At 47.5% G+C, this 21605-nt stretch overlaps 1 protein-coding gene across 1 annotated transcript in view; it reads left to right on the forward strand.

The window, feature by feature from the left end:
* The first annotated feature begins 4414 nt into the window (after positions 1-4414).
* GABBR1 (gamma-aminobutyric acid (GABA) B receptor, 1) overlaps positions 4415-21605 on the forward strand; it is a 33550-nt gene continuing 16359 nt past the window's right edge. Inside the window, exons 1-11 of the mRNA XM_006896236.1 lie at positions 4415-4733; positions 5152-5239; positions 5922-6125; positions 7017-7202; positions 8468-8488; positions 9930-10090; positions 13262-13396; positions 13799-13969; positions 15173-15274; positions 15530-15595; positions 16030-16221. Coding sequence (XP_006896298.1) covers positions 5152-5239; positions 5922-6125; positions 7017-7202; positions 8468-8488; positions 9930-10090; positions 13262-13396; positions 13799-13969; positions 15173-15274; positions 15530-15595; positions 16030-16221 — 1326 coding nt within the window. The 5' untranslated portion in view covers positions 4415-4733. The remainder of the gene's footprint in view (positions 4734-5151; positions 5240-5921; positions 6126-7016; positions 7203-8467; positions 8489-9929; positions 10091-13261; positions 13397-13798; positions 13970-15172; positions 15275-15529; positions 15596-16029; positions 16222-21605) is intronic.

Genomic DNA, 21605 nt, shown 5'->3' on the forward strand with positions numbered 1-21605 from the left:
ACATTGCTTGAATAACAGATTTTTACTATTTTGATTCAATGTACTTTCAAACAAGTGTTAAAAAACTTAAAAGGGACTAGAAAGTTAGCATTTGTAGAAAATATGACTAAAAATTGAACAGAAAACCTGAATTGCTGTTGGATTTCCAAACACATTTATTTACTACATAAAGATACAACACAAGGGTTCTTGAGTGGTATAAATGGTTAAGCATCTGACTTCTAGCTGAAAGGGAGCTTTGGTGGACTAGCCAACCCAGAGGCAGAGTTTAAATCCACTAGCTGCTCTGTGGGAGAAAGGCAATTTCTTCCAGTTAGATTTACAGCTTCTGAAAACCCACTGGAAGGTCAGCTATGAGTCTGTTCTGACAACTCTAATGGTACATAATAACACTATCAGATAGGTCAGTGGTTTGAACCCCATGGCTCCTCAGAAGACAGATCTGGTAATTTGCTTACAAAATGTTACCATCTTATAAATTTTATGAAGCAGTTCTAGCCTGAAACACATGGGGTTACTATGAATTGGAATGGATTTGCAGGCAATGGGTTTAGTTTGTCTGAGGGCCAGGAAGTATCCTCTGAGCACATAGCCTTGTGAAGGTCACATAGGAGCACAAGCCTTAAATAAGAGTTCTTAGGGTGGGTGAGTGACCACTGAGAAAGCGGAACCAGGGCAACAAATACAGAAGGAAATGCTCAAGATCATTAGCTAATATGTGCTGCCAAGTTGCTTGTGACTCATAGCGATCCCTATGCATAGCAGCCCTGAACACTGTCCTAACTTGAGCCTATCTATTAGAGAAAAGTAAATCAAGTGAAGTATCATCTCACTCCAGCAAAAATAGCAATGTTCAAAAAGATATTAAATAACAAATGCTCAAAAGGGATGTGGAGAGAACAGAACTCTCATAATGTGGGTGGGAATGTAGAATGGTGCAACCAGTATGGAAAGCTCCTTAAGGAGCTCTGGTAGCATAGTCCGCATGGACTTGTATTACAGACTTAAACCTGGCATCTCTCTGGTGGCTAGATTCTACTCATGGCTTTGTGGGAGAAAGATGGACAATCTCCTCCCATTTGATTTTCTGCTTTCAAAACTTGTTGGAGGGTCAGCCTTCCATAAGTTCTAACTCAAAGGCAACGAGATTGAATTTGAGTAGAAAGTTAGGAATAGAAATATTACTTGATCTAGCAATCTTACTACTAAATATATATCCCAAAGAAATAAGAATTGTAGCACAAACTCACATACCCATACCCATGTTGACTGCAGCACTATATATAACAGCAAAATGTTGGAAACAACCCAAATGCTCATTACTAGATGAATGGCTAAAGAAACATGGGACATTCAAACAATGGAGTTGTATGTATTCATGAGATTTTTATGATATACAGCACAATATGAATCACAGTAGAACAAATTATGTTGAGTGACATAAATCAGTCATAAAATGGTAATTATAAGACCATTAATATAAAAAGCTACATATAAGGAGCATCAATCTTAGAGGGTTAATATTGATGAGAAGTTAAAATGGAGATTGCCTATCTAATGTATTGAACTACCTGCCCTTGAAAGTCATGCAAGTGTTGAGGACTTTCATTCATAGGGTCTCTATGAGTCACCTACAACTCGATGGCACTTACCAGCACAGAGACCAGTTGGCCTAGTGGACCAAAAGCGATGCTACCAAGCCAAAGGTGGGTGACTCTAATCTGCAGCCCTAAGGCCTGTCTTTGCTTTTGGTGAAACATTCTTTTAGGTCATATAGCCCTAGTGTGTCCACTTGCAGTACAAAGGTAACTTGTGGTCGCTGTGAAGCTGAATACTGTGATGTGTCAAGTGCGATAAGGGTTACCCATGTTGGACAGTGTGTGGTGGTGATCCCCAGTTAAAACAAACTTGAAAGCAGGAGTGGCATCCACTTCCGTAAATAGCTTGCCTCCAGAAACCCTATGAGCCTGGAGAAAGGATGAAAGTCATGCAAATGTCGAGGACTTTCATTCATAGGGTCTCTATGAGTCGACTACAACTCGGATGGCGCTTAACAACAACAACATGCAAACACTGCAGGTAGCTCTGGGGGCCTAGTGGTTAAATCTCACTAGCTGCTCCTCAGGAGAAAGAGAGGCAATCTCTTCCCCTGCAATTGTTATGTGCTGTCCAGTCGACTCTGACCCATAGTGATCCTATTCCCAATAGCTCTGAACTCTGCTCTATCCTGAGCCAATCTGTCTCCCACACACCTACCCCTATCACTAACCCAGTTACTATGTCAATCCATCTCATCTGGATCTTCCTGTGCTGTCCCTTGACCCATCAAAACATGATATCCTTCTTCATAGACTGGTCTTTCTTGGCTACATGCCTATAGTGAGACAGAGTCTCAAAATCCTTGCCTCCAAGAATGGCTTGTTTTCACCCTCCCCAGGACAGACTTGTAAGTATTCTTGACAGTTCATGGCATGTTCAAGACTCTTCTCCAGCACCATAACTCAAAGGCATCAATTCTTCTGTCATCCTTGGTCACTGTTCAGCTCTCTGATGCATAGCAAATAATCGTGAAGACCATGGCCTAGATCAGAAGCACCTTAGTCTCTAGACTGACATCCTTGCTCTTCAGCCCTCTGGAGAGGTCCTTGACAGCAGATTTTCCTAGTGCAATTTGTCTGTTGATTTTCTGACTTCTGGTGCCAAGAGTGTTGATTGTGGAACCAAGCAAGCTGAAGTTGTTAACAATCTAAATCTCTTCGTCATATATCATGGCAAACAAAAACAACAAAAACATGGAGCCACCAGAGTCAGAAAGTCTTTTTCCCAAAGAAGTCTGGAGAACTCCTCCCTCTTCCTGACCTTCTAGATGCCCATGATTCTAGTTTAGTTGATGACCACATTAAGTTCGTGCCTGCTGAGACCATTAGAGGAGGAATGGCTACAGTCTGAATATTAGTATTAGAAACCCTGCCCTACTCCATCCTACCCTTTTTCTAGTTTAATAGTTCTGATAACATTTTAAACATTCTTTAGGTTTTATATTACAACAATTGGGGAGGGGTAGGGAGTACTATTGACACATATGGGCAGGGCAGGGGTGTAAAATATTCTCTAAATCACAGCCTGCCCAATGAAGAACTGTTCCTCATCCAGAGTCTCAAATGTCCCCCAGGACTTTCATGTAGGTGAAACCCGTGTTTAATTATCTGAGCCTAGAAGTTAATAGTTCTTAAAAAAAATTTTTAATATACAATGAACTTTCTAGGAATGCAATTACAGTTCTGTGTAAATTTAGAGAAGACTGACTTTGCCACCAAGAGTTGTTCAACACTTCATTAAGTCACTTCATTGATGGCAACATGCTGGAGGTAGTTGAGTCACCAGCTCAGCACCTGTATCAGGCTGCGTGTGTAGCAGTTCCTTCAGTATCCTGCTATGGATAGGTGTAAGCATCTGTCTACCTCATTATGACTTCTCGTGAAGTTGGGCCTCCGACTCACACATTCAAAGGCTGTTTATATTACTTTACTACAAATTACTCTTCTTTCATTTCTGCCTTTATAGTACAGATAAGGAGGTATTTCGAATTTTTAAGTTATGTGTGCATCTTCTATGAATTTCAATTCAAGATCGTAAAAGGGTGATTACAAAATTAAAAAAGGGCTGAAAACTGTCAACTCCTCAGTTGTCTCCTCTTCCGCGCAAAACTCACATCCCATACACAACACACACATACACATACAGCTTCTGTGGGATGTCAAAAGGCCTGCATTTCCCCACCATTTCTAGAGCTTTCATTTCTTTCTCTTGGTCTCTTGCCACCTGGAGGTTTTGTTTTGCCTTTTCCCCTTCCCTCTTTCTGCCTCAGTTTCTTTCTGACAGCCCCCATTCTTTTCTGCCACCAACCTCTTTGTGTTTCTTTTAGGGTGTAAGCAAGGCTGCAGGACCCTGAAGCCGCACTGGTCTCCCAAGCTCTTTTCCCCCACCCAACTCATCTATAACCTAAAGGGTTCCAGGATTCTCCCCATCCCAACCGCCCCCCCCCCTTTCCTTCTCTGACCCAGGCTTCTTCTTGCTCTCCCATTCGCCATAGTCCACCTCTTGGCCCTAAGCCTTGGTCTGTCTCCTCTCATTCCATCCAGCGCTGCCTTCTCTTTGTGCAACCATCTTTTCTCCACCTGCATCCATTCCGGACTCCCTGTCTCAGCGCCAGCTCCTTTGCCTTTGGCTTCTCTCACCTCCAACCTGATTTTCCCTGCCGGTCCCTAGCGATGCTGGGTGCCCCATCGCAGGGCGAGTACCCCGGTGCCCACCCCCCGCCCCCCTCTCCTGGCACTGTGGGCGGTCCAGGGCGGGGCCGGGATCCGGGGCGGCTCCCGGGGCTCGGGTTGTGGGAGGCGCCCTCTCACTCTCCCCCTCTCTTCCCCCCGCCCTGTCTTCCCCTGCACCCTCCTTCTTCCCTCCGCCCGGGAGCTTTCCCCGGTGCCCGGCGCCGCCTCCTTCCCTCCCGGCTTTCGGCTCCCGCCGCCGCCCCGGGAAAGGAGAAACGGGGGTGGGGTCGGAGGGAAACGAGAGGCGGGGAGAGACCCCAGTCGGGCTGGAGGCCGGATTCGAAGGGAGGAGGGTCGGGAGGACGAGAAGGTGGAGGAGGGGGGAGAGTGGAGTAGGGAAGAGCGGCGGGGCCTGGGGCCTTGAGGCCCGGGGAGAGCCGGGGAGCCGGGCGGAGCGCCGAGGTAAGCGCAGGGCCCGGGAAGCGGGGCTTGGCGAGGGCGCGTGGGGGAGGCCGGCGAGCCCAGGACCGGGGGCCGGGCGTGCGGGGCTTGGGGCGCGAGGCACGGGGGGACGGGGTTGGAGAGCTGTGCGGCGGCCGATCCGGGGAGCGTGGGTAAGCCGGCTGGAGCCGCGGGGGCCGGGAGAGGAGGTGGTGAGAGGTGGAGTCCCGGGAGGGTGGGGGGCCGAGGGAGGCAGGAGGAGGGTGGGGACAGGCGTCTCTCCTCCTCTCCCCCCACCCCGCGCCGGGCTCCGCCCCCGCCTCCTCCGCGGGGTACTCCGTTCGGCCCCAGGCGGAGCCGGGTCCGAGCCCGGGAGGAACCGGGAGGGAAGGCCGCGCCGGCGGGGCTCGGTCGCGTCTCACGGCTGCCTCTCACTCAGATGCTGCTGTTGCTGCTGCTGCTGGCGCGGCTCTTCCTCCGCCCCTTGGGCGCGGGCGGGGCGCAGACCCCCAACACCACCTCTGAAGGTGCTCCCTCCTCCGGCGATCGGGTCCTCCTCCTCCCCACTTACCCTTCTTCCCTGCACCCCCTCTTATCCCCATCAGTAGCCCATCAGCCCAGCATAGCATCCCAACCCACACTATATGGCATCCCCTTCTGTTCGACCCCACATTACTACTCCTGACCTTATTTTCCACACCCTATGACTACCCAGTATCCCTTTTTCCCTTGACCCACGGTACTACTCTTGGCTACCTTCCCGTGACCCTACATCATTCTCTTGGCCCCTCCCCTTTCCTTTCTTGGCACCACATTACTACCTTATTTGCTCCCTTTCATTGCTGCCTAGGTAAGGCTAATTCAACTCATATATCGGCTTTTAGCCTTTTTTCCCTTTTCTTTTTTAACCCCATTATGCGCCACCACATATCAATCCTGCATGACATTTTACTTTTCTCCATTACTTCCAACCCCATCCAGGACCCTCCTTTCCCGGCTTGTGGATTTTCCAACCTTACCCCTCACTTTATCTCGCGGTCTAAATAAGTCCTGGGTTCAGAGCCAGTCCTCACTCCTTTCCCCTTCGCTTTGGTCCTCTGCCTGCCCAATGACCACGCCCTGTGTTCTCAGGTCTCCAGCCACTGACTCTGCCTTTCCTCCCCCTCGTTTTTCTTCATTCGCCTTCGGTGCTCGGTACTCGTCCCTCAGGCTGCCAGATCATACACCCGCCCTGGGAAGGGGGCATCAGGTACCGGGGCCTGACTCGGGATCAGGTGAAGGCTATCAACTTCCTGCCGGTGGATTATGAGATTGAGTATGTGTGCCGAGGGGAGCGTGAGGTGGTGGGGCCCAAGGTCCGCAAGTGCCTGGCCAATGGTTCCTGGACCGACATGGACACACCCAGCCGCTGTGGTGAGTAACCTCACAACACCTCTTCCTCCCCTGGACCCTTGCTCCATCCTCAAACTTCTCATTTACCACTTGTAGTGTCAGCACTTTTAATCAAGGGAATTCACAGGTGCAGATCTTTAACTATCACCTTGTAAAAGGTATTTGTTGTATGCAGTTAGATTTAGTAGAATTAGTAGCCTGCACATTTAACTTCACTCTCCCTTTATTAGGTCCTGGCAATTTGATCAAGTAACTTGAGCAAAAAGACCCTAAATGGATTTTTATCACATTTTCCCATAAATCTGTCTCCCACCCAGAAACTATATGTAGGAAACAAAAGTCAACCTAATATTAATAGAAGCTAACTATAATAGGAAAGGCAAATCTACATCCACTTTTCAAAGCCAGAGAAACGCCCACTATAGGCAACTTTGCAAGGTCCCCATTTTGTGTGTTTATAGCTCCATCTTGGGTTCCTACTATGGAACTGCTTTTCTTTCCCCTCTCTTAAGTGAAGGTGCTCTGGTGGTTCTGTGATTAAGACAGTTACAAGGTCTAAGTCACACAAGGTTAAAACTAACCAACAAGGTCAGCAGTTGGAACTCAGCAGCTTCACCTTAGAAGAAAGATGAGGCATTCTGCTTCCATAGAGATTATAGCCTTGGAAACCCAATAGGGACAACTGTACCCTGGTTTCTCCTCTGCCCTACAGGGTTGCTTTGAGATGCAGTCAGTCAGTGGCATTGGGTTTGGAGTGGAAGCGTTGAAGGCAGGGAGGAGAGACCTTATTACACCTGACTTCTTACACAGTAGACTGCTTGTGAACACAAACCCCAGTCTGAGACCTCTCCTCTCTAAGGACAAGAATGCCCTTCCAACTTTCCTCTGTTTTATCTCTTTCTCTCTCCACAGTCCGAATCTGCTCCAAGTCTTATTTGACCCTGGAAAATGGGAAAGTTTTCCTGACGGGTGGGGACCTCCCAGCTCTGGATGGAGCCCGGGTGGATTTCCGATGTGACTCCGACTTCCATCTGGTGGGCAGCTCCCGGAGCATCTGTAGTCAGGGCCAGTGGAGCACCCCCAAGCCCCACTGCCAGGGTGAGGGGAACAGCTGCCTGCATGCAGCTGATGAGGATGCTTGTGTGAGGATGGGAGTGGGGTGCAAATGGAGGGTGGAAAGAGCAGGGGGGTGTGTATGTGGTGAAGAGGGATGAAACCTTGGTGAGGTGGAGGTGAAAGCCCTCTCCTCCATCCATCCACTACCACCTCCTTTCTACAGAACTGGTTTCTACTTGTAATAGTTAGGGGGTTTCCTTCCTTTATGTTTCTCTAATTATGTCTTCTTGCCACCCCTCATCTTTGTCCTCACATTTTTTGTCTTTTTAAATCTCACCTTTTCTCAACCTCTGTCCCTTTCTCTAAATTTAGAACTTCCTATGCACCACCCTCTTCTAGAACTCTCTTCAGTAATATACTGCTACATTTCCTATATATTATTAAATTATAGTAAAGATGCAAGTACATTTTATGCCATATTTAGAAAAACTTGATGGAACTAGAATGAAGATTTGAGAGATGAAAATATTAGGGTAAATAGCACAAAGATTGGAGGTAGAATTGGCAGAGCATTAAGAGGGGCCCAGGAGTGGGGAAGAGAACAATCTTTTTCTATACCTTGAAGACTAACTTCATCATTCCCTTTGAGTGTTGTATCTCCCACCTTTTTGCCACCTAGTTCCACAGATTTCTGCCTTTCCTGGGCACTCAGACTCTTCCTCTATTGTTGCTGACTCTTTTGGTATACTGGCCTCCTTTCTTTTAATCTCTTTTTGTAGACCCTCAGGCCTGGATTTCCTTATTAACTCAGTTATTCTATTTCTAATCTACTCTTTTGTTCTGGAAATTGGGAATCTCACTCAGAGACATTTATCAAGAAGATAATGATAATCTTTGGAGTCTCTTCTAGTATTCTACCAATGGAGAGGAATCATATTGTGCTCCAAATAGGTTTTAGTAAAATTTGTTAAACAGTTTACCACCAACTAGTTAAAACCAATTATATTTGCAACTTTTTTCTCAGAGAGACCCCCAAAGTTAAAATTTTCACAAACGTAGGAGCTATACCTGCCTTAGCCTTTGACAAATTCTGTCCCAAATGCCGTTTGAAAAGGAAAAGTAGAAAACCAACAAGACCTGACTCCCAGCCCACCTTGCTCTTATCCCCAGGCACCCTCCCCTCAGAAACGCAGGCTTCTGCTCTCTCGTCTTCGGCGTGGACAGGTGTGGGAGGGGGCTGGGGATCAGGCCTGGGAAGCTGGGCGCCCGTGGTAACTCTTCTCTGATCCCGTCTTTCCTGCTGCCAGTGAATCGAACGCCACACTCAGGTGAGATGAGAACCCTTATCGCGTGCACTTCAACCCCTTACCACTCACTCTTCACCTTCCACTTCCAGGCATTCTGGGCCTAGGCTGTGGGGCCCTGCTCTTCTCCCACCTTACCCCACTCCCCACTCCCTACCCCCTAGCCCCCAGTTCGCGGCCGGTTCCTTTCCCCTACCTGTTTCCTGCCGCCTGTCCCGGTTTTCCACGGGGCTGCGGTCCCTCCCATCTCCCTGCTTGGCTGCACTTTCCTCGGCTCCTCCTCCTCTCAGACTCCGCTCCGCGGCCGAAAGGCAGAGCCCCAGCAGGGGGCGACAGGGTGCTGGGAGACTCCGAACTTTCTGCCCCTTGCAGTTCCTTTCTCCCCCCGACCTTCTCTGGAACCTTTTCCTGCTTGCCTTCTCCCTAAGATTTCACCTCTACTCCAGCAGCTCATCTCACCGATCTCTAATTTGGCCTGGCCTCTCAGGCTCCCTCCTGTGCTCCCGGTGCCCCTCTTTTGCTCAATTCCTCCCATCACCTTTTCACAGTGTGTCTCTCCCCAGCCCCAAGTTCCCTTCCTCTGCTGCTGTCACTCCCCTCCACACCAGCAGCCTCCAGCTCTCCCCTGCAAACCAAGCGGCTCTCTTTCTCGTCACCCTCCTCAGTCGTTCACCGACCGCATCCATTTCAGACGCTCGGCTGTCCCCATCCCTCGCTCCTCGCTCCTCCGCTCTCCAGCTTTGCGCGGCGGCTCCCTCCGCCCACCCCGCCCTCCTGGCACACCCCTTCCCCGCTTCTCCCCTCCCCAAATGTGTGTGTCCCCCTCAGGTGGGACCCCTCTCCTGCGCGTCCATCCCTCCCTTCCCCCACGAGGTCGCTCCTCTCCCGTCCCCTCGGTGGACAGGCGTCCACCGGCTCCGCTCTGACAGGCGTCGCCCCTCGGTCGCCTCGCTCCCCGCCCCCTTCTCTATCCTCCTCCTTTATTTTGCCCGCCCCCCCTGCCGCGCGCGCCGTCCGTGACGTCAGAGCCCCCTCCCAGCCCCACTTCTCCCTCCTCCTCCTCCTCCTCCTCCTCCTCGCCTCTGTCGGTCAGTCAGTCCGCGAGGAGAGTCCGCGGTGGCGGTGGGTTGAGCAGGAGCTGCGGGGTCCTTAGGAAAGAAGCCACCCTCACCTCCAGCTTCCTCGGAGCCCTAGCCCCTTCCTCCGCACAAAACCAGGGATGGAGACGCCACCTCGACACCCATTCAGCAGTCCTCCCAGGGAAAAGTGTCCCCCCTGAGCTCCTCCCCCTCCTCAAGCGGCTACCCCCGCCCTCCCACCATGGGTCCGGGGTCCCCCTTCCCCCGGGTGGGGTGGCCACTGCCACTCCTGGTGGTGATGGCGGCGGGGGTGGCTCCGGTATGGGCCTCCCACTCCCCTCATCTCCCGCGGCCTCACCCGCGGGTCCCCCCGCACCCCTCTTCAGAACGGCGCGCAGTGTACATCGGGGCGCTGTTTCCCATGAGCGGGGGCTGGCCCGGGGGCCAGGCCTGCCAGCCCGCGGTGGAGATGGCGCTGGAGGACGTGAATAGCCGCAGGGACATCCTGCCGGACTATGAGCTCAAGCTCATCCACCACGACAGCAAGGTAGTCCCGGACTTGGGAGTCGGTGGGCGATGGGGGCTGGGGGTGGGAAAGGGGGGCCAGCAGCGCGTGCCTCCTTCGGAGTAGGAGTAGCTTCTGGGCTTTCGAGGAGGACCCCTCCGAAGTGTGCCGAGAAGGAACATGGACTGGGAATGTGGGTGCCAGGGGCGAGAGTCGTTTAGGCTGGTGGTTCAAGATGAGGAGCTAGGGGTTCAGGATGGTGATTCATGTTGTGAGGCAGACCCTTCTTTCACTGCTGAGGCATCCCCCCCCCCCAGTAAATGGAAGTACTGGGGTTTGGGGAACTGGTGAAAATTTAGAGTTCTGACCTGTCCTGCTCTGGAGGTGTAAACTGACCCTGGGGTGGGTTGGAGGGTGTGTGTGTGGACTGTCAGAGGGAGAAGCTGCATCAGGGGTTTACATTTACCATGGTAACAAGGTAAGTCTAGGCGTGGGTTGGGACTGAGTGGAAGGAATAGGGACAGAATGAAGAGAATTTTGAGAGACTTAGCAGCTCTAGTTTATTTATCGCAACAAACAGCAAAGTAGCTATGAGCCCTACCTGATTCCTTCGTCCCTAACCCTGTTGCGATTCCTGGACTGTGGGCATCTATGGCATGTGGTGGTTGGGGAAGGTTAGTGGTTAGGAGATGGGCAGACGCCCTGGAACATAGCAGTCCCAGTGGATGCACCCACAGTAGATTGGGGATGGAGAGGGAGTTGGAATCAGGAGAAAATAGAAGGTACTGGAAAGAATATCAAGGGGTTAAGGATGGGAGTGAAAGATCCAGGGGCATCCTGTGCAATTTGGGACAGGAATTTACCTTCCCTTAACAGTATTATGGCTTCTGGGAGGTGAGAAGCGAAATTCTATATAGAGTTGGGAAAGGAGGGAGGAAAGGAGGGGAAGGTAAGAAAATATGAATCCGGGGGACTGATCTTATAGGAAGATTTCTTCCCCATCCCTGGCTCTTACATGAATAAGTGGGATTATGGGGAAGGTTGTAGTATAGGGAAAGAAGGAGATTTGGAACTTGAATTTATCTTTTTAGACAGGTGACACCAGAGATTTAAGGGATTAGGGGAGGGTGAAGTAGAGTGAGTTCACACCTGGTGTTAAATTCAGGATTTAAACCCATTCTTTAGAACAGCATGGGCGAAGAAATAAGGCAGGTGACTGAAGTGAGGGCAGAAGTTAGGGTGCTTGAGAGAATACAAGCAATGTTAGGGATTTGGAGAGAGAACTTCAAATTCCTCCTGTTTGTACATCTCAGAGCTTCTTCAGCTTCAGTGTTTATAAGAGTCACCTGAGGAGTTTGTTAAACGTACACATTCTAACTCCATGGTCAGAGGTGTGTCCCAGGCATTTTTACCAAGAAAAGTTCTTATGGATGCTCCAGGATGTCTTTGAGAAGATCAAAGGGGTGCTTAAATAGGAATTAGGAACAGTAGAAGAAAGGTAGATTGAGAAATAGAAGGTCAGAGATCATGGAAAGGTCAATTTTAGAAAAGCTAATTGGCTTTGAGGGTTGGGGATGTAGAGAGAGAAGAGATGGGTTTAGACTCTGTAATAGAGGCTCACCGGGAGACAGGGGAGACCTGAAATATGAGCTCAAACTCATCTACCATGACAGGTAATTCCCTGGAGGTTTTTGGGGGAGCAGATGGGGGACCTGTGAGAAGGGAGCAGGAGGAGAAAATAGCAGAGGCAGCAAAGGGAGGAGGATGGGAAAGCAGAGGAACTGGGATGTGGCATCTCCTGCCTGCAAATCCATATCCTTGCTAGAGCAAAAGGGCAGGGGAGAATGAGGAAGTCTTGTGGGAGGGTGAGACCCTCACACCCCTGTGGTCTCCTGTACCGTGGAGAGGTACAGGAATAGGGTGTGGAAGTGGGAGATGTAAGAAAAGCTATGCAATGAGGAAAGTGAAGAAACATGGGGCAGCATATCTCCATTGTATGCATATTATATGTTTTCATCAACTTTTTATGAGATGGGACATGGGAGGGTCACCTAGGGAGTTGGGAGAAGTTGGGGGCAGGATCTGGAGTAATAGGTGCTGAGAGAGTGTGGGAAGGTGGGACCTGCCCTTAGCAGGGGTGAGGGTTTGTTTTTGCAGCCTCTGCTAGCCTCCTCTGTCTTCCCTCCTCCCAAACTTCCTGCTATGTCCCAAATGTCAGGTCTCAGCGGGAGATGAACAGGCTCTGGGGGGCTCCTTTATTTTTATTTGTCCCTCCATTTCACCCTCCCCAGTTCCCTGTGCCTCCTGTCTGTGTCCCCTCTGCCCTCACTCCCCACTGGCTTTCATTTCTTCCCCATTTCCTTTGGGGTTCCTGCAGCTTTCGAAATGTCAGACTTCAGCAGGGGGGCCCCTGCTGTGGGAGACCCATGCCTGGCTCTTCCCTCATTACCCCTCCTCCTATCATTCCTTTCCTTTCTAGCTTTCTGCATTATTTACTTTGCCCATCTCTCTGCCTCTCTTTCAAGCACTCCTAAACCATTCTATTTATTCTCCCCAGGTTCTGTCTTGATTCTTCCCTACCCCACCCCCAGCCCACCCTTTAGAGTGTCTTTTTTTCTTTTCCTAATGGACCCATCAAATGTCAGAGCCCAGCAGGAGGGGATGGATAACCAAGCGGGACCCCCTAGTGGTCTTGTTCCTGTTCTCTCTTGTTTACTTATCACTAGCCCTGAACTAAGGAGAGAGGAAGCAGGGGAATAAAAGAAAAGAGGGGGATGCAGAGGTGAAGGAGGGATTTTCATAATACAGCTTTGTAGAAGCTGCTAGGGCACTAGGGTAGACTTTATTCCTATTCCTGAGGACTCTTTTCCAGCCATCTACGTTTGGGGGGAGATGGGCTTGGGAATGTCTGAGGTAAACTGAAAGCAGGAAAGGCTATATAAATACTGAAAGAGGGTTTTCAGGAGAGGATATAGATAAGTGCCAGATGGAGGAAAGAAAGAAAGGTGTTTAACCAATGAGGAGAAGCAAGAAATTTCACAGGAAAAGATGTCAGGAAGGAAAAGAAAATGGTGATAATGATGAAAGAGTTTCAGCAGAGGGGTGGGTAATGGAGTGAGGAACTCTGCTGTTAGAGAAGGATGAAAGAGTAGGAGTTGCACAGAAGGGAGGGTCTGAGGAGAGGCTGCCCTCATCTCTTCCCGCTTCCCTCAGTGTGACCCAGGCCAAGCCACCAAGTACCTGTATGAGCTGCTCTACAATGACCCTATCAAGATCATCCTCATGCCTGGCTGCAGCTCTGTCTCCACTCTTGTGGCTGAGGCTGCTAGGATGTGGAACCTCATTGTGGTAAGCAGAGCTGAGGGGGCCAGAAGGTGGGTTAGTCCCTTTTGGGCTGTACTGAGGGAGGAAGTGGGAATTGTAGATGTATAATTAAAGAAGATTGTTGAAGGGCCCACTGCTACCAAGGTTCAGTGTCCTGTGCAGACTTGAGTCAGTTAGCAGTCTAGCAATAGTGGCCTGGCGGTGCTACTCCTGACCTCATTCTTTGTCAGAAAGAATTGAAGTCAGATCAATGGAAGAACATCCTGATTATTAGGGGAAGGGTAGGCTTCTGAGCGTCATTGTTTCTGGGGCAGAAGTGAGGAGTTTTGGAGAGAGTCTTGAACAGAAACCTAAAAGCAGAAGAGGGTTAAGGGAACTCTTAGCCATCCGTGAAGGACACACCATGTATATTCCTGCTTCTTTTAGCTTTCCTATGGCTCAAGCTCACCAGCTTTATCAAACCGGCAACGTTTCCCCACTTTCTTTCGAACTCATCCATCAGCCACGCTTCACAATCCAACCCGTGTGAAACTTTTTGAAAAGTGGGGCTGGAAGAAGATTGCCACCATCCAGCAGACCACTGAGGTCTTCACTTCGGTGAGGAGAGCTTGAACTCTAGTGGAGAAAGATGTGACACAAATTTGTTTTGTGGGGAGGATCTTACTTGATCTGTTTATAAAGAGCATTCAGTGGGTGTTGCACTTGCATGTTCTTTCTGTAGCCAGAGGAATGACAAGTTGGGTTTTCATGATCTTCTTTAGCTTTTTGGTTCTATGATTTTATGTCTCTGATACTCTCTTCTCCAGACAGATCCACCCAAAATGACTCATCATGTCTGTTAAGTAGGTTCCCTCCAAAGTTGAAGCAAAGAAGGGAAGGACTATGAAATTGCAACCTAGGGAGGTATCAGATTCTAGAGATGCTTAAGAGGGAGAATGAGTGGGTGTGGATGGGAGCAGAAGCAGTTGTGCTATAGAAATGGATCTGGGGGAGAGACATGTACATGTACATGGGTCTGATGGTTGAAGTTGCTGACAGACAAGAGGTTGATGGGCTGAGAGACAAAGGGAGGTCTATGGAAATAAAGAGGAAGTATATGACTCTTCACTTGAAAAAGGAGTGTATGGATGTTGCAAACCATTGAACACTCAGCTCCTGACAGAAAGATTAGTAGTTTCAATTTACCAGCGGTTCCTCAGAAAAAAGGCCTGGTGATTTACTTCTGAAAGATCAGAACTATTGAAAAACATTATGTAGCACATTTCTGTTGTGACACATGAGTCAGAATTGGTGATAGTGGTTTTCTTTTTTAAACACTGGAAGAAGGAAGCTGACCTTCTTATTTTTTTCCTCTTCTTTGGGTTCTATATCTGCTCTTATGTTCTCTGGCCCTTTAATACTTAATCCACTTTTTCTCGGTAATTCTGGACACTCTTCTCTAATCCTTTTGTCATCTGCCTGCTTGCCTCCGCAAGTCTGCACCAGCTTGTCTCCTTTTCTTGGTTCCTCTGTGCTTTCCCTCCCCCTGTTGTTGCTGTCAGTGTAGAGAGCAGGTGGAGGGGGTGACTTCCCTAACACAGAGCCTCTGGAGGGGCTCACCTTGGACCTTCTCACTGAAAATCTACATTTTGAGACTCCAAATCTTCCTTCCAAACTTTTTTCTTTGAGGAGAAGAGCTTTGAAGGATGGTTCTACTGGCTGCTATTTTGTTACAAGTGTTCAGTCCCCCAGTTTGCATCCTGGACTCTTACCCCCTGTGTATTCCATGTTACTTCTGCTTGTTTCTTGTTTCCACCCAAGACTCTGGATGACCTCGAAGAAAGAGTGAAGGAGGCTGGAATCGAGATTACTTTCCGGCAGAGTTTCTTCTCAGATCCCGCTGTGCCTGTCAAAAACCTTAAGGTGAGGTGGTGGGAGTAGCCTGGTGATGGTGGGGAGGGGACAGTAACTAGTTGGAGGTAAGCCAAGCAGGAGAGTGAGGCATATTCTGGTGAAGTGTAGTGCCATCTTTTAATTGACTTTTAGCCACGACTCATTGAATAGAACAGGATGCAAAGCACTCTGGATAGGAAATCAAAGATGCAGTGGTGCTTGCCTTAGCTCCACTGGCCTTTTCAGGCCCCTTTTAGGAACTTTGTTTCTCTCTCCACTCTGTAGCGTCAAGATGCCCGAATCATCGTAGGACTCTTCTATGAGACTGAAGCCCGGAAAGTTTTTTGTGAGGTGAAATTGAACTCTGAAGAGAGATGGGGCTGGGTGATACCTTAGCTTTGGGTTTCTCATGAGGTTTCCTCTCTGCATCTGTGTTTGAGATGATGGTTAATATGATATCCCTGTTCTTTGGCTTTGATTCCAACTCTTTTGTGGAGCTTTTCATACTGAAACCTTTTCCAGATCTTATATTTTCCATTGCTTTGTGTTTCCTGGGGACCCTGAAAATGCCATCCCCCCCCTCCTTGTTTTTTTATTAGTTAGAAAATCTTTCCGAGTTAGAGGAACTGGGGAGGAACCTACAAAGATGGATTGTCCAGCCTACCTACCACCCTTAAGACTTGTATATTTTCCCTTTCAACCATGCTACTTTTTCTTTGATTCTCAAGAGGCTGAATAAAATGAGGTTAAACTAAAAGTCTACTCCTCTCCTTTTATATATTCAGGTGTACAAGGAACGTCTCTTTGGGAAGAAGTATGTCTGGTTTCTCATTGGGTGGTATGCCGACAATTGGTTCAAGACCTATGACCCGTCCATCAACTGTACAGTGGACGAGATGACCGAGGCGGTGGAGGGTCACATCACCACCGAGATTGTCATGCTGAATCCTGCCAACACTCGAAGCATTTCCAACATGGTAAGAGTGTGAGAACTCAGGGATGGATTTACAGAGGGGCCTGTTGGAGTCTTACTGAGGAGAGGAAGAAGTATAAAATTTGGAAGTACAAGGGGGAAAGGAGGCTATGCCTTCCCTAAATTTGTTTCCTGTTTCATATGGATTCCCATTCTACAATGGCTTCCTTCGGCTGGAGAGAAAGAGAAATGAGAGTGGTTTATTCAGTAGGTTCCTCTTGAGTGGAAGGACTGTTGCCATGGAAACGGGGAGCAGTTGGTAAGAAGTCAAATGAGGAAGAGGCGTTAATGATAATATAGATACTTGTCTACGCAAGCAAGCACACCTTTTGAGGACTGCTGTTCTTGGGCACAGATGTATTTTATTTTCCTAGTGACGCATGTTAGTAATTCTGAGTTGTTTCATAATCATTCCTGATTGGTGTTCAATTAGCTTAGATCCTGATGCTTTTTTTACAAGAATTCTTTTTAGAATTTTAGATATGAAAGGGGCTTTCTAAATAATTTTGCCTCAGAGAGCTGGTTAGTGATAGACCTGGTGCTAAAATCTTCAGACTTAGGAGGACTGGGAGAGCCCTACAGGTGAGGTGGGAAGCTTTGGGGTGGGAGGAAGTGGCTCCTTTCTTGCCCCGCACCAGGTGGTGAAGATTGCAAGAGTTTTGTGTTTATTTGATAGGGTATCTGCTTATTATCCCAAGTTTGTTTATCCTCTGTCTTACCTGCTTTGGAGAGCATGTTGCAAGGAGGTGGTGGATTAATAATTATAAAGTTCCTGAGTGTATTTTTAATAAAAATTGTTGTAGTGATTGCTTTGGAGTCCCTGGATAGCCTATATAATGAAACACTGCACTTAACCATTAGCTGAATCATTTTTTATTTGGCTGAATGGTTAGTAGTTTGAACTCACCCAGGCACCTTGGAAAACCCTGGGTACATGGTGTTGCCATGGGTTGGAATAGACTCATCTGCAACTCACAGAGGTGATAATTGTGTTACATAATAACCATTAACTGCTATGTTTGGTTTCAGTGATCCCTTCAGCAATGCTTTGGGGTAGTTACCATTTTTATTTTACAGACAAGGACATTGAGATTCAGAGACCTTAAGTGACTTGTCCCAGGTCATGCAGCTACTAAATGGCCAAGATGGAGTTCAATCCTAACTGAAACTAACTCCAAATCAGTTAGCCCTCTTATCACCCATGGAAATTGATGACTGCTTCAAGAAGTTGGCTTTTGATTTGCTGGTACTGCTTAGGCATTGGAGTTTTTGAGCAAAAAAGAATAAGATTCAAGAAGTTTGTTTTGTCAGTGGGTTGTGGGGGAAGAGCCAGTTGCCACATGAACTCTGATCATGTACACGTCTTGGGACATTCTAAGGACAGTCAGTGTTTAAGATGGTTTCGAGAAGTACAATGAAACAATTCTGGAATGTAGAGAATACTTGAGGAGTTGGTGGAGTAGTGGGAGCTGATGACTAGTGCTAGAAAGACTGGATAATACTCCAAGTCCAGTACCTGCTAACCACACCTTCTGTACCAATCAGGGAAGTAGAGGAACTCCTAGTGGGAAGTAGGGAAACCTTGTGTGAAGGTTTAGAGGAAGTAGATGACTTAGAGTTGGAGGGTCTCCTTCTGACTATTAGAGAAAGATAGTGTTTGCTTTCAAGGCTATAGGACTTTAGGTGACAATAAGCCTGCTTGGCAGCCTAAAATATCAGGTAGGGAAGGAAAGATTTTCCAGAAGGTAAAAGCAACCTTAACATCGGACTATACAGATAAGGTTATAGATGAGTGAAACAGAACTAAAAGATGATCAGGGCAAGCTCTGGTGGCCTAGTGGCAAGAAGCTATACTGCAATCCTAGAGGTGAGTGGTTCGAATCCACCAGATGCTCTGCTGGAGAAGGAAGAACAATCTCCTCCTGTACCTGTCAGATTCGATTTGACAATACACACACACAAAAAAATTTTTTTTTAAAAAGAAAGAAAGTAGATCAGGGCCTAGGATCAGACCTAGAGGGCCCAAAGCCACAGAGACTTAGAAAAGAAGCACAGTTCTTTCTTTAAAATGAATTTCTCAAAGATGACCTTATGTTTTGATCATTCTTTCTTTCTCAAACTTTACATTTCCATCAGAAACATTTTGGAGAATTGATAATATACAGATTGCTGAACCCCCTTCATAGAAGCTCTGACTCAGTAGATTGGAGTGGAACCTGATAATTTGCTTTTCTTAACAGTCCTTGCTGCAGAGGGTCAAGGACTGCAGCCTTCAGTATGGATTGAGGCTCAATGCCAAGAAGACAAAGATTCTCACCACTGGACCAATTGTTAGCATCAGGATGGATGGCGAAGAGATTGAGATCGTTCACAGCTTCAGTTTGCTCGGCTCCACAGTCAACACTCTTGGCACCAGCAGTCAGGAAATCAAAAAGCGTATTGCGATGGGAAAGTCTGCTGTTAGGGACCTCTCTAAAGTACTCAAGAGCAACGGTGTCTCTCTGGAGACTAAGGTGCACCTGATACAGGCCATGGTCTTTGCAATCACTTGTTATGCATCAGAGAGTTGGACAATGACTAGGGAGGATAGAAGGAGAATTGAGCTGTGGTACTGGAGAAGAGTATTGAATATACCATGGACTGCCAAGAAAACAAACAGATTCAACCTGGAGAGGGTTAAACCAAGCTACTCCTTGGAGGCAAGGATTCTGGGGCTTCGTCTGACATACTTTGGGCGTGTTGCAAGGAGGGGCAGGTCCTTGGAGAGGGACATCTTGCTTGGGAGGGTGGAGGGACGGCACAGGAGGGGAAGGCCCTCTATGAGGTGGATTGATTCAGTGACTGGGGTAATCAGGATGGGTGTGTCAGAGGCAGTGCAATTGGCACAGGATAGAGCAGGGTTTAGGGCTGTTGTACATAGGGTCACTATGAGTCACAAATGACTTGACGGCACATAACAGCAACAACAACAGTCCTTCACAGAGTTCTGGTGATATAGTCCTCAGGGAGTTGCCCTGCTAACCTAAAGGCAACCAGTTCAAGTCCACCAGCAGCTCTGAGGAAGACAGACAAGCAGTCTTCTGTGTGATTTACTTAAAATCTGTATTTGCAACTTTTTGAGAAAGCGCCACACTGCCTTCCACAGTGGTTGCACAATTCTACACTCCCACCAACAGTGAATAAGGGTTCCAGATTCTCTGCAACCATGCCAGCATTTGTTGTTTGCTGTTCTGTTAAATTTTGCTATTCTGACTGGGGTGAGATGGTATTTCATAGTTGTTTTGATTTGCATCTCTCTTAGAGGTAGGGATTTTGAACATTTCTTCATGTGCTTGTTGGCCATCTGAATGTCTTTGGTGAAGTGTCTCTTCATATCCTGTGCCCATTTTTCAATTGGATTATTTACCTTTATCTTGTTGTGGTGCTCAAGTATTTTATAAGTTCTAGATATAAGTCCCTTATCTGACTTACCATTACCAAATACTTTTTCCCCAGTCTGTGGCTTCCCTTTTTACCCTGTTGGAGAAGTTTTTGGATGTGCATAGGGACAGAGCGGAGTTTAGGGCTGTTGTACATAGGGTCGCTATGAGTCGCAGGCGACTCGACGGCACATAACAACATAACAACAACAACATAGGGATTTGATTCTTAGAAGGTCCCATTCATCTATTTTATCTTCTCCTGGTTGTAGATTTTTCAGGACAGGAGGCTAGAACGAAGGCTGCATTGTGGAGTGGACCTGGGGTGAGGGATTGTAAAACAATGAAAGAATTTTTCTTTTATTTTTCAAAGAGAAGAGTGTGGAGGGGAGGCAGGGGGCCAGGGAGAAAAGAGCAACAATAAGTGAATGGAAATCCAAAGTCTCTAAATTTTCATTAAAATTAATAAAACAACTTTTTTTTTAAAAAAAAAAACCCCTTTAGGAGTAATCAACTGCAAGTCAGCTCTGACGCCACAGCAATAAGTAGCTGTAATAACAGGTCTTCAGGGATGCCATTGCTGTGGGTTGGGAGATCATGCTGTTGTTGCTAGGTGCTGTCTAATTGAGTATAACTCATAGTGACCCTGTGAACAACAGATCTGAACCCTGTCCTGTCCTTACCATGCTCATCATCTCTGACATACTTGAGCCCATTGAGGCGACTGTGTCAATCTATTTGGTTGAGGATTTTCTTCTCTTTTGCTAACACCCCACCTCTCCAAACATGATGTCCCTTTCCAAGGACTGGCCGCTCCTAACAACATGCCAGAGTATATGAGATGAAGCGCTACCATCCTTGCCTCTAAGGAGCACTCTGGCTTCAGAGTTCCAAGACATATCTGCTTGTTCTTTTGGCAGTTCATGTGATATTCAGTACTCTTCTCCAGTATCACAGCTCACAAGCATCACTTCTTCTGTTATCCTGATTCATTGTCCAGCTTTCAGATGCATAGCAAAAGACCAAGGTTTGAAAAGACCATGGCCTGAATTAGGCCTGCCTTAGTCTTTAAACTGACATCATTGCTCACCAGTACTTTGGAGCAGTCAATCCCTGACAACAGACTTTACCAATGCAATAGATCTGATCCCTTGACTGCTGGAACTAAGAGTTTTGCTTTTGGACCCAAGTAAGATGAAAACACTGACAAAGTCAGTCTTTTCTCCATCTATCATGATACTGCCTGTCAGCCCAGTGGTAATCATTCTATAGCAGAGGTTTTCAGCTGAGAGTGGTTTGCCCTCCACCTTCCACCCTGTTCCCCCAAAGATATTTTGCAATGTCAAAGGGTACTTTTATTTGAGGATTGGTGGTGTCTAAGGAGTATGTAGCCATAGATTCTGCTAGATATTCTGTGATCCTAGGAAAGCAAAATCAAGAAATATCCAACTCAAATGTCACTTGTGCTGAGGTCAGGAAACCCTATTTTAGAGGAAGAGGGGCCAAATAGAGAAGTGGAGAATGAACTATATTAATTTCAGAAAGACAGTACAGCTCTTGGGAAAGTAGGAATTACATGTGAATAAATTAGAGGTTGTGAGTAAATTCTTATTTGAAACAAAGGCCTTGTCATACCTAGATGCACTGCAACCAAAGAGCTACATCAGGATGGATCAACATTTTCGATCATTACTAGGCATCCATCCTTATGTTTAGAATTAGCAAGACAAGGCTGCTAAAAATTAAGGTAATAAACTAGAGCTCTGTTAATTCACTGATTTCTATGCAACATGAAACATTTGGTTACAGTGTAGTTTTCCTTAAGTTCCATAGTAGACTTTTTTTGAAAATTGGTAACTTACATTTTGCTGAACAAATAAGGAAGGGTGTTGTTGTTGTTGTTGTTATGTGCCGTCGAGTCGCCTGCGACTCATAGCGACCCTATGTACAACAGCCCTAAACTCCGCTC

This window comes from Elephantulus edwardii, unplaced genomic scaffold (genome assembly GCF_000299155.1).
Source record: "Elephantulus edwardii isolate Elephantulus edwardi_28Jun2011 unplaced genomic scaffold, EleEdw1.0 scaffold00184, whole genome shotgun sequence".
NCBI classification, from domain to species: Eukaryota; Metazoa; Chordata; class Mammalia; order Macroscelidea; family Macroscelididae; genus Elephantulus; species Elephantulus edwardii.